This window comes from Cylas formicarius, unplaced genomic scaffold, assembly GCF_029955315.1.
Source record: "Cylas formicarius isolate icCylForm1 unplaced genomic scaffold, icCylForm1.1 PGA_scaffold_4__25_contigs__length_36172078, whole genome shotgun sequence".
In the NCBI taxonomy this organism is placed as follows: domain Eukaryota; kingdom Metazoa; phylum Arthropoda; class Insecta; order Coleoptera; family Brentidae; genus Cylas; species Cylas formicarius.
Genome location: NW_026844334.1, coordinates 11,430,147 through 11,443,967, shown reverse-complemented (window position 1 = coordinate 11,443,967; position 13,821 = coordinate 11,430,147). Strand labels below are relative to the sequence as shown.

General features: G+C 34.5%; 1 protein-coding gene across 1 annotated transcript in view; it reads left to right on the top strand.

Moving 5' to 3' along the window:
* LOC132701597 (Krueppel-like factor 13) overlaps positions 1–13,432 on the top strand; it is a 287,844-nt gene extending 274,412 nt beyond the window's left edge. Inside the window, exons 3-4 of the mRNA XM_060669670.1 lie at positions 11,520–11,710; positions 11,777–13,432. Of these exons, the coding sequence (XP_060525653.1) occupies positions 11,520–11,655 (136 nt within the window). The 3' untranslated portion in view covers positions 11,656–11,710; positions 11,777–13,432. The remainder of the gene's footprint in view (positions 1–11,519; positions 11,711–11,776) is intronic.
* The last annotated feature ends 389 nt before the right edge of the window (positions 13,433–13,821 follow it).

Genomic DNA, 13,821 nt, shown 5'->3' with positions numbered 1-13,821 from the left:
ACGTGTCTCTAAATGCATCCCAAAGAATGGGGATCACTTTAAACACTTATTGCAAAATAGAAATCTTATTTTTTGAATAGTTTTTTTATTTTACTTTAGTTTAAACTTAAATTTCTATTTTCTTTAAATTGTTTTCATTGATGTCGAAGTTTTTTTGAGTTTTTTAGGAATTATCAAATGCTCAAAATGTATCATACTTAACACCCTCCAAAATTTTCCCCAAAATGATTCACAAAAATGGATTTCTCATGTCAAAAAACCCTGATTTGCCAAATTTTGTGAAAAAAAGCTTATTCCAGGAATTATTAAAAAAATCGAAAATCGCCGACAAGATTCGGGTGGTCAAGTCAACATTGATCGATCAACTCACAATTCAGGAAGGACATCAGGAAATGCGAAATGTGATTTGCGATACCGACCGAAACAGTAAAAACCAAGTAAAAAAAATGGTCGAGGACCCTTTTAATAATAATAATAATAACAATAATACTAAATAATAATAATTATTATTATTATAATTATAATTATAATGATAATAATAATAATGATGATAATAATAATAATAATAATAATAATAATAATGTATCCTCTATTGGTAATAAAAAAGACAATATGATTTCATGAATTACACCATTACCATTCAACACAAATCAAATTTTGACAAAAAGCAACCACCCTCGATTATAATAGCTGTTCACCAAAACCTTTGTAAAAGAAAGGTCTAGAGTCTACATCAGCATCGAACCTAGAAGCACGCTAATATATCGCATAACTATTAATTGAAGAAGAAAATAAATTAAAAAAAAAGTTATTGTAGTGAGTATATTGCCACTAAAGCCCATTTTGTAGCTGCTTGAAACATGATGGAGCGGGTGTTCGCCCCAAAGGGAACAATCGGAGGAAAAAGAGACCCAAACTCAAATCAACAGTGAAGTTGCCATAAGAGTTTGTGGCTTATGTAACACTTCTAAGATCTCTTCATTTTTACATTATTGGCATCGTCATAATGCCACACTTTCGATATTAGTCGAAGGAAAATGTGCCTGAACAAAACCAAATGTTAGAGGGAAGGATAGTATTGTGGTAACTGGTAATTTAAATGATCGTAAATGATTGAATATGCAGCTTCAAGAAATTACTGCTGCTGCAGAAATCTGGAAATTATAAAAAAATATACTATTTCATTATTTTCTTCTGTCCTTTTTTTGAAAGTTTTATGGCTATCTTTTTTAAACTAATTTAGAATGTATTTTTGATCTAACGATATTTTTTTGTGTTGTCGGTTATTATGTGTTTTACCCGAAAAATAAACAAAGTGATCCACCCCGTAGAGCGGAAAATCGATGGCGCGTGACACGACCTAAATAGGCCGGACAAAAATTTACGACCTTTTCGTATTTTTTTCTTCTCACCAGGCGAACGCGGAAAAACGGTATTAATGATGTTTGGCCTGTACAAAAAACTGAACACAGCGTTTTTTTTTTGTTCGCCGGCACGTTATTCGTTAGTCGCGAGAATGCATGTTAATAAATTAAGAGGGTTGAGTGGTTCTATATAGCAAACGCGTAAAAATAACCCCTTTCTTGATGTTACGTTTTGATGAAAAAGGATATCGACGTGGGGCAAGTACAATGGCATTATGTCCAAAGGAGATCGGGCAAATGATTGATAAAATTCCTAAAAAATGGACGGCCTCAAAAACGACAAGGGCTACGATCAATGTTTTACACGCGTCAATCATAAGTTGTCTGTTATTGAGTACAATAAAATAATGTACAATGGTTTAGTAAGATTAAAATTTAAAAATATTTATGTGTATTACAAAAAAAGTATTTTTTTTATTTCATGAAATTCGTTATAAATTTTTAATGTTTAGGAGGCAAAGTTTGAAATGATGTCCTAAAGGAATAATTTCAATCGTCACTTAGGTTTCAAAATGCATTGACTTCATGTTTTCAAGATTTTTCCCCATTCCCCCATTTATACCCGAGTTTAATCTAAAATTGTCGTGTAAAAAGGAAACACACTGCCCTCACTATAATTAGTTATGATCATTTTTACATGTTTTAGATACTGAAAGAAGTACATGCATGTCTGAATATATATGTTATTTCTATCATCTCGAAAACCTGATATTTATCTCTGTATTCCGAAAATTCTTTTCACGTTTTTGTATTTGTAATTTTTTTTAAAATTCGTGTAGCGAAGATAACTGGGAAGAACAAAAATTTTTATTAATTTTGGGTTAGCTTCAAAAATAATTTTGCAACAAATTACACTTTTAGAGCTGATGAAATTGAAAAAAATTTTATCATCTTTTTTTGAGTTTTTTTTTTTGGAATAAGGGCGAAAAAAACATTGTTTAGAACAAGTAACACTGATTAGTGTAACTTCAAAAGTTTTTGTGGCAAACTGTATGTGTCCCACCGACATTTGTTCGAATTATGCAGCTGAAAATGTAAGTATTTTCTGTACCTTCTTTCCGAAGCTATGCTTTTCTTTAAATAACAAAAAAATATGGAAAAAAATGGAAAGACAAGAAATTAATTAATTGAATAATACTAAAAAAAAAAATGTCTTTCGAAATTGAACAAGAAATAATAATTTTATTATAATTGAGACAAGCTTGTAAAACGATTTCTGGATCAATGAAGCTACGTGACCTTCAAAACGCAGATTATTATCCAAATGCAGACCCAGATTTTTGCATTCGGCAACCGACCGTAAGAGAAGGTCATTTTAGTAAATTTTGCTTACTAGAAATATCACTGAGAGCACGTAGGTCACTGTTTATATTATTAACGGCGGTATTAATTTGAGAGTAATTAACAGAGAGATATACTTGAGTGTCGTCTGAGTACTGACGGGAGGAATAATGCTTAATAAATTTACAGAAGTCGGAGGTATAAACGGAAAACAGCATCGGACCTAAAATACTACCCTGTGCTACACCTTTGGGAATATTTACATAATTGGAATAGCTGTTATTGAAGAACACTCTTCGACACCAATCAGAAAAGTAACTCTTGAAAAACTGCAACACACCAGCCCCCACACCAAAGTATTTCAGTTTAGCAAAGAGCAAGCGGTGGTCCAAGGTGTCAAATGCCTTGCTATAATCGAGCAATATTAAGCAGGTATTCAGGCCTACATGATTTGCCCGAAACATATCGTCACAAACTTTTAAAAGGGCCGTATTTGTACCATAATGTGCCCTAAACCCCGATTGCGTTGGGGGTAGAATATTGTGCTGAGATATAAAATCTCCAAGTTTCTTCTCAACAACTTTTTCTAGCATATTAGATACAGTAGGGAGAATGCTAATATGTCGGAATTGAGAAACATCATGCGGTTGAGATGTTTTAGGGTACGGGAATGACGTTAGCGTATTTCCAGGGTTTAGGAAATTTGTTAGCAGACAAGCACTTATTAATAATATACGTAATATGCGGCAAAGGTTGGGGAATAACGTATAATATCAGCTTCCTATCAATCACATCAGACCCCACGGCGCGAGTTCTAATTTGTTGTATTATTATTCCTACTTCGTTAGATTTAACACTTGAAAATGAAAGTTTTTCTGGATTTAAAGAGTTATTGTTGTTGTAGAACTGGTTAATGAAATCATTATTTAAGTCTGTTTGAGGGGTATCATTATAAAAGTATTGATTAAGTTCATTAGCATGCGCAATATTTGAGACCACTGTATTTTATTTATTAAGATATCTAAGTACACGTCCGAAGCATTTTGGATCCTAAGAAACTTGTGTTGCAAAAAATCCTTTTTCTCCGACTTAACAGCCATATTTGGTTAGTTAGTAGGGTTAAGACTTGCCAATTGATCACTTCTTAATGAACTAGTCAAATTTAATATAAAAAAATTGAAAATAAATATAAATTTGACCGGTCAATTCCACAACCCTAACTTCCATAAACACCACCCGAACATTTAACAAAATCGACTAGAATATGTTTAAGTAATTCCTGGAAAAAAGATTGGTTTCGTTGTGACATTCTGTATTTTGAAAACTATGCACTGCGGGAGGTATGTTTCTAGGTACTTTTTGTCTTAAAATCATGCACGTAATCGTTCCTTAAAGTGTAGCAGCGTTATTTTTTTAACACCCTGTATGAAATGGTACCGACCCCGCACTTGACACCAGAAACCAAATATTTCTGTTGGGAAGTGAAGAGAACGCAACAATATCGTGGAGGTTGCCGCAGGCCTAAGGACGCACGAAACATTTGGAACTAATTGCGAAGTGTCTGTCATTGTCTCGGAGCCCGTCGGAGCATAAAAGCTCATTAAATTACAACGGCAACAGCGGCACTCGACCCAACTAGTGTTTGCTCCGCACACGCCTACGGAGTTAACCGGAAACTCCCGCCGAATCCACAAGTAACGAGTCGCAGAATATGTTAGATTATGAGGTCAGGTCTGAGTTATTCCCCTGCAAAACTAACGTACAAATTACGCGGAGCGAACTTCGGGAACAAGTTTTACGGGCACGTATTTCTTAACAAGTTCGCCACGTCCGAAACTTACGCTAGGTGAGATATTAGTGTAGTTTCGATTTTGAAACTGATATTTCCGCGTTGTCGCTTTGTTAGGAGAACGGGACCAATTTAAATTTATCGTTGCGATTCGTTCGGGAATTATGTTTGTCTTGCGAGAATATAACAAACGCGAAGCGATTGCATCAGGGCCGCGTTCAATTGCCGAACGTATACGGAAGGCTAAAATGGAGAAATTCCGTCTAGTAATTGGGCTTTTTCAAATTACAGCTAGTAAGATATGGATCAGACCGGAAACAAAACGAACACGAGCTGCGGCTACAGTGTCTGGTATACACCCCTAAAAGAATTTTCAGACTCCTTCTGTTCATTGCTACCCTATCTCTTGCATTCCTTCATAGAACATTCTACCACTCTTCGAATGGGCCATTCCACGGAGCACAAACTAACAAAATCATCAGATTTAATTCATAATATTTAGGATTGCGTAGGATAAATCTATTTGGCTTAGAAATAACTATGTTTTGGTTAGTTCTGTTTTGTCTTGTCCGGTCTTGCTGTCGATGCCTCCCTCGAGTCCGTGTATGTCGTTTTGTCCCCCTGAGGTCTTGTATCGGATCTCTATGAATCCTATGAATTCTGGTACCGTTGATACCTCCACAAAACCTTCTCGAGGAATCTCCTTTCGTCTTCTTAAGCTTTTTATTATAATTTTCTGTGGCCGACCTGAAGGGTTTGCGTCGCTCAATTCTTTGATTTTTTAAGCTGTTATTCGAGCAGGACGTTGATTTGTCATTCTTTTTCGTTCGTAATGGACATCCCAGTGATCCGAGTTGCTATTGGTGAGCCGATATAACTCCTTACTCTCGACAACGACACAAGCATAAACTACGTTTCTTATGGCGTCCCATTTTCACTTTGTTCAGTATCGTTGATCGTTGATTAGGGTATTTAAACTGAGATTTGCATTTTCTTCTAAGCCCAAATCTTTAAAAGATTTCCTTGCAATTTGCAATTGATAGTCCTTCCTAGAAATAACTATGTTGTGGTTAGTTCTGGTTTGTCTGGTCCGGTCTTGTTGTCCCTCTGTTAATGTCTGTTGATAGATATAAGAAAGTGACCAAATGCTTTTGAATGGGATTATCCAAGAGTGGTCATTAACATACAATGCAACAAGATTATTACCTAAAATTTCGGAATTTAAATTCAGGTAAAATTGTGGTCCGTAATAGAAAATAATTTTATACCTACCTGTGTTCATATTCTTTGGTTTGGTATACTACTTAGTTTAAGTTTATTAGTAATCATTCTTATTTCGTGTGTAATACGTCGTGTGTTGAATCGTGTGCGAATTATGCAAAATATGTGCGAGTCTAGTGTAACTCAGGAGATTCTCCCGCCCAAATATAGAAAACACTATTCTATTAAGACTAAGGAAGTTAGGAAGAATAAACAATGTTTATTTCACTCCCATTGAACGTGGTGCCAGCAAGCAAGCATCTTTAGAAGAAACGGCCACATTGACGAAAATTCCAACATCAACTATATGGAAAACTGTGAATAATACAATTTCATAACCCCATTTTAGCGAGGAAAAAAGAACCGATGCTGACATTTTCTCGAGTGTAGATGAAAGTGATCAAGATATAATACCGCGTAAAATTTACCAATTATACGAGGAACAAAGCCTACATTTGGTATCTTAATTAGGAGGAAAAAGATGAAAACGGTGTAAAATGTAACAGAAGTACCTTATGGAAGTGTATTCATCACATGGATTTTAGATTTAAAAAAATTGACAAAAAGCAAGTTTTAATGGAATCTTTTAGAATTCGGAAATGGCTACTGGAATATCTAGAAAAAAATAGGATTTACAAGAAAGGCCAATTATTTATTTGGATGAAACCTGGTTCGACACTTATGATACTCCGGAAAAGTTGACTCAACTCATAAGTGTAAAACAAACGCGCCATCAAAAATAGGTAAAAGAATAACTATTTTGCATGCTGCATCTAAAGATGGGATTGGATTGGATTCCAAATGTTTGCGAAAAATATTAAATATTCTTCTCTGGATTACCATGAAGACACCACCGCTGATTTATTTGAAAGTTGGTTTAAAAGCAAACTAGTTCCAAACATTCCTTCTAATAGCGTAATTGTAATGGACAATTCAAGTTGTCACAGTAGACAGTTGACTAAAACTACATGTATAATGACGACATTTATTTTCACGAAGATTATACCAAAAAACAATTAATTGAAGTTCTACAATGCTTGAACCTACAAAAGGAATATGTCTGTGATAATTATGCAAAAATCTAGGGCATACAGTTTTAAGGCTTCCACCTTACCACTGTATATTTAATCCCATTGAACATGTTTGGCACCAACTGAAATCTGCCATTCGTCGAAACAATGTTTTCCCCGTGTTAACTCCAATGTCTTCAAACTTATAGAAACCGAAGTTTTTAACATCCCTCCACAAAGTTGGGCAAATTTTGTTAAACATATAGAAAAAGCAGAACAATAGTATATCCATATTGCAAATAACATAGAACAAATAATAATTAGAACAGGCGATGATAGCGATAGTGATACTGATATGTTATGTGAAGAATTTTAAGTAATTTAAATAGGTAATAAAAATAATTTGTAATTATATTTTAGATTTAAACATAAATACATATATAAATAAATAACTATTGTTTAGTATCTTTCCTAACAAAACCCCAAATACTTAAATTCTAAGAAAAGTACGGACCTGTTCGCCCATATTTTATTCTTACGGCTTGCCCGGGTCTTTCCTTAATTCGTATCAGTTAGTCACTTTCTTATATCTATGAATAGACTATACCTGTACTGGAATACTGAGTTGAAGTTTATCATTGTTCGCTGATTTATAATTTATTAGTTCTCTCTGATATTTCTCTCTCAGCAACTGTGATAGTGAGTTTGGGCTTTTTTCGCAAGGTCTATTGCTTTTTGTTTTTGTCAATAAATTATAATTAATAAATAATAACACTCCCACACATTTACAACACATTTTTTTGCGTGTTCAGATCCGTCCATGGTACATACTACTACAATCTATAATTCACTCAATAATTCTATGTCAAGCGATTCTCATTCCTTCCTTCCTTAATACAATAACAGCAGGTTTAAAAAACATACAATTCAATAAATAATCTAAACTTCAAACGGATAAACCTACAATGGAATCACAAAAAGGTGTTGTATTTTTTGAAATTTCAAGATCCGCATGTTCCATATTTGAGTATCGTAATTCCATTAAATGATTTGCGGTAGCCTTTACACCCACTCGCTCACCTTAGGATAACGATTAACTTGGAAAATCTATTTCCGACGTGGTTATTCTGAACGGCGTGCCCGCTCCATAGCGAGTGTGATCCCTCAACGATGAACGGTTATTTCTAACAGTTAATTCGTAAACTGGTGGAAAAGCTCGAGAAACTTTTAAGTGCCGTTTGTGATTTTCTCTCAGACTGTCAGACGAGAGATTGGCCGGCTCGAATAAGCGCCATTGAAAAGCTTTTATAATTTTGATAATCCGACCTACATTATTTTCAGTAAAATTGTTTTCGTCTAGTTCTTTGCATTTGCGAAAATGTTTTTAACAATAAGCGACTTATCATCTGCGTTAGAAATTTTCGTGAAAATTTCGAAGTTATAGAACAGTAATCGTTTCGGGTTGAGTAAGTGACTTGTCGGCTACAGTAGCGTTAACTGTTGCACCTCGCTTAGAACATAATTTTTTAATATTTTTTTTTTATTTATAAACCAAACAATAATTAATAAAAATAAAATAAAATAAAAGTAATGTGCATGTATGAAAGAACATAAACCATCCATAAATGAAAATATTGGTTCGGACATTAATTAGATTATTTAATTTTCTTAGCAGTAGTGACCCTTGCCTTCAATTTATCTTGATAACATTTTAATTGGCTGTAACTTTTTTGTTGTTAGAGATATCAAAGTTTTTTTTCCATATAAGCCTAAATTATATATGTTTTTAAATGTAACACTCTGTATATTATATATGTGTTTAATAGAATATCTATCTAATTTTAACACCATTTTAGTACCATTTCAACAATACTGACCTGTACAATAATTAAAACATGAACGTTGTTTACTAATATGTCAAACACAATAGTAAATTATGCCACAAGTGTAGTACACGGCATTTGACTCACGAGTTTATTTGACACCAGCGGAGGGCAGCGGAGCGAGAGTTTCATAAACGAGTGACTTAAAAAAATTACCGAACGTGTTGCATACTATAATTTTTCTACGACCGTTAGTTTTTGGGTACATTTTCACGAAACAACACGAAAAGATTCATTGACATCACCGTCAGAACTGACAAACGTCAAAATTCAAGGCTCCGAAAACATCCGAAATGGCTCGAATCCATGGGAAACGAACTTGGTACGTGGTAAAGTAACGCTTCCCGCACGCTAGATCGGTGCGTAGTTAGGTATTTTTCAGACAGGAGTAGAAAAACGTATTTTTCTTTGTCAGTCAGAGCGCTCTTCGAAATTTGAATTTCCTATTTTTGCCGATTTGTCAAAGGCGAGTGGACTAAAATATAAAGTGTTACATCATTGTAATCGGAACACATATATAATATACAGGATGTTCAGTTAAAAAAATGATGCAGGCTTATATGTCAGAAAATTGATAGGGTTTTGTTTCATACGCCACTTGAAAAAACACTTGGCTAGTAACCCTAAATTTTTGGTTTTTTGTTTACTTTGATATCTCTTAGAACAAAAAAAGTTACTGTCTAATAAAATGTTATCAAGATAAATTGCACGCATCAATTTTGAGTTACTGAGGGTATGAATACTTATAATACAAGGAAATTAGTAACCATCTGGTTGGTGGTAATAAGTTATATAGTCGATGTTATAGGTTAGTTGGGAATTCTTCGAGATAAAATTCGAAAATGGTTAAAACATATTAATGATGTTCTTGGACGCTTTGAAATTATCCCTTAATATAAGTAAGACTAAGTAGGAAACATCATCCCAACTTTTTAAAATGCATATTGACATGCATATTTGACAAAAATTGCAGATCTCACTTGAGTAAATTGTATATATTAGAAAAATTTCTTTTCAAAAAACTTATTTATAAAATGCGTTATTTTGTAGCACCGATAAGTGCAGTGTTATTATACTGTTTATCCTACATCCATAAACATTCTTCCAGACAAGCACCAATCAACCATCAACTACCAAACTAGATCTAATATTCACCGAAAGTCACAGACAATATTATGACTCATACTGATGCTTTGAAATTGAAATATGTAAAGAATACGCACTATAAATGAATGTCCCAAAGTCCAAACACTATCGTATTGTTCGAAACCTTTAAGCAAATTAGTTAGAAAGTGTTGAGAAGCTCCCCTATTGGGAATCTTTCTTTCATGAAAGCCGGGAGCAGATGATGTAGGTAAAATATATAGTGTAAGTTTAGAAGCTTCCAACAGAGGCTGTACTGAAAAACTTAGAGTCTTTTGAAATGCTGTATAGACGCATACTTAAAATGCAACATCACAAATGAATAAAACAAAATAAGCCACACATTGAAAGTAACCTCCAAGAAGTATTTCATGGCTGAAGAATCTAAGACAGTGGTATGGGTTGTCAACAAGATCACTTCTAGGACATAATTAGCAGTGTCCGAGAAAGGATAGGTCACCATAAGGAAAAGCAGAAAAGGAAATCCAAAATGAGTGATCAAGAGTGGAACGGATTTGTAGCTTTAATAAGAGTACAGTGTTTGCTGTTTTTCTCTGGTTTTTCATCGGCGCGTTCTTTTGTCTTCCCATTTGACGATCGTCGTTGCCCTTCTAGGTCTCCGAAAATGGCAAATTTAACGTTAAATTTAATGTCAAACGTTGTTTATTTTTACGCGTAAAAACAGAGGAAACTGAAACTTCCCTCGTCGGCCGTTAACAGCCTACACCCTCATATTAAAGTTAATTGTTCGTTATCGGTGACACATTTATCAGGTGAAAACACGACGTATAAAATAAATACGAAATTATTCATTTAGTGCGTTGGCTAAATATGCTGGACGCATTTAATAGCGTCGACGGTATATAGGGTGATTCGATTTGGTGTGCGGGGTAGTTCATAAACTTTATATGAAATTATAAGCAAAGTTGGAAATACCCTTTATTTAATTAAAGATTCAGATATTAATCTCCAGCATCTGCTGCCCTTCATCAAAAAAAACAAAAATAAATAAATAGAGAAAGGAGAGAAAAGTATAGCCAGAATACGCCGCACAAGGACATATCAAAGTTCTTCCCCTATATATAAAGTGACCATACGTCCCGTTTTGAACGGGGCTGTCCCTTTTATAGGTCACCTGTCCCGTTGTCCCCAAACAAAGCTCCGGGACGCAAAATTGTCCCGTTTTGTGAAACACGAAAAAAATAGGTTGGGCCATTTAAAATTCGAAAGTTACTGACTTTTCCGCTCAAATCGGAAATGACTACATATTGTAAAAAAATTAGACGTTCAGCCATATTAACCCTTTCACATTTCAAAACGCTATCTCAAACCGTTTAAAAGTTATAGAATGTTCCCACTTGCTTGTGTCACATACATAACTAATTAGTTTATTTTTTCAAAAAATTTTAGGAAAATATGAAAGATCTTCTACTTGAAAAACTATAGTTTAAAATAGTTTTGGTTAGTTAGTTAATTAGATAGATCTGATAATACTGCATTGGCCAAAATAGGGGCCACCAAATTTAAAAAAAAAACGTTAGCTACTTCTCCGGAAGTTTTAATAGGACACTCAAAGTGAGTCACCCAGTATACCAAGCAAATACCAGCCAAAGCGACTGGTTGTTATTGATTCCGAATGTTTCGCGATATTGTTTGTAGTGGATGCAATTATTGCGCCACGTATCGATTTGGAGGGGGTTGAAGGTTATCCGCTATTCTTGTTTTCCAGCAAACATGCGAGAAGACATCCGAATTTCGACGCGTCGGTTCTGAGGCAAAGGAGGGCGTCGAACAGGGCGTTTTCCATCAATTCCAGCGACGGCACGCCTTCGGAAGTGCTGTCCGACTCGATGTCCAGCCCATAGAAGCGAATTTGCTTTGTAAATATGTAAATACCGTTGCTGGACGCACGTCATAACCGTGAGTCAAGTTTAAGCTTTATCGAATGAGACTCCCACAGAATAAATTATCTTATTTATTTTGCAGCCACTCCAAGGTTGGGAGTCTAAAGAGCTACCGCCAGTCATCAAGATTCATTTCAAGAAGCCTCATGATGTTATAGATAGCCCCGCTGTTGCTGTCCTTTTGTGAACTGTCAAAATCATTACCAATCATCATCGCGCGTAATCAAAAATCGTAAACGTATATTCCTGCTGATGTTTTAAAACCCCGGAGATCCCAATAGATGTACAGCGTTTGAGTTTATTCTAAGCACGGGGACTAGTTAGAGCAGCAGCAACAATCCTTTTCGCGACTTACCTTTTGCAGGACTAAAAAGTAATCTGCTCGTTTGCGTAGACTATTAAATTTCGCCGACAGATTTGAAAGTCACTTTTCCCATTGTCAAAAAATCTGTTCTTTAGTTTCATTAAACGGTTGATGGCATACTCTAATAAAAAGAACTGCTTTAAACTCGACCTTGTTGCAATCAAATTTACTCTCCCTGTAAATAAAAATGATGAAAAATCGTATAGGTAGACTTGCTACAGCCAACGAGACGAAAACTTGTATTGTAGATCAGGTGACAGCTGCTCTTATTTCTTGGTTAGTCAAAAGACCACCTCACTCGACAGTATTCTTCTCCTTCATTTTTTTTTTCATTGATTTAATTTTCGGTTGTGTGCAAATTAGTGCTTTAGGTATGTGAAAATTTGTTTAAATATGATTGTTTTCTTTTCTGCTTTACTGTCATTTTTACGTCATTTCTACAATTTTTAATGTTTTACTTCTTTACTTGTTTCAATGTTTTCATAGGGTCACCGATCTAGGTTGTAACATTTATATTTATACAGGGTGGTCCCCAAATACGATCCGGTATTTAAGGCGGTGTTTATTTTAAGTCCACAAAAGATAAATTCAAAACTTAAAGTGTGATTTTTCTTAAAAAAACAACAATCAACATATGGATGTGTTACAAAAGAAGATTCATATATTCCATGTATTCGATTCCGTGAATATAATGATGTATGTACCGGGTGGGCAATTCACTATAAATAAAATTTATTCCCTCGAAAAATTCGTTCAACGATATCACTTTCATTGCAACAAAATATAGCCAAATAAGAGTCTAACAAGCTAGTGAAAACCGCATTTCGATATCTTTACCCTAACCTATAGTAAATTAAAAAAGTAAAAGAATTACAAACTGTTGTCAGTATACCAAATCAAAATATATATAAATGTATAAATGAAACCAAGTATGCTTTGAAAAAAATATATAAAAAATTATAATGATGGTGTTAATTAGATTATAATGATATGTTTCGTGTTTATTTTCAACATTAAAAACTCAACCGAATCTCTGCGAAACTAAACCAGAATTTAGAATTTCCAAAATTTCAAAACTCCATTGTTTTCCAGTAACTTTACACTTGTGTTTACGTGAAATGTTGGTCTAATAATTCCTTAAATAACGGAACATATACTTTGGGGACTACCATTTAGTTTGAGCTTACCGTTAGGGCTTATTTTCCTAATTGTAAAATCCAAAAAAAAACAAAAACACCCCGAGAAATTATTTTTGTAAATATATAGATCCATATCCATGTTGTCTGTTACGTTTTAGGAGAATGTAAATCGGCATATTGAAGATTTTTGTTACACTAGTGTGTAAGGTGTCGAGACAAATAAATTTAGTACTTATAACACAGCCGACGTGTTTTCATGGCGATATTTCCTCGGCATTATTTAACGCTAAACACGAGCCATTTGCATAAAATTTAGATTGCATTTAAGAGTGTATAACAACCCCCCTGGGGGGTGTTTTACTGCAACCCGCGCGGCGAGCGTTCCATGTACGCGAGTTTGAAACTGTGGTTCATTACATTCATTTACAGGCTTCCTGCATATTCTCTATTAATTAACAGATACTGTCGTAAACTTTGGAAGTTGCGTAAAACTTTTGCAGGATGTGCAATAAATTCGCTAACGAAATTTGACTTCGTTTTATGACGACATCGTAGAGCCGGAAACGGGGCGTTAATTGCATTTTGCAACCGGAGCAGCGAGAAAATCCTCAAATCTAGTACCGA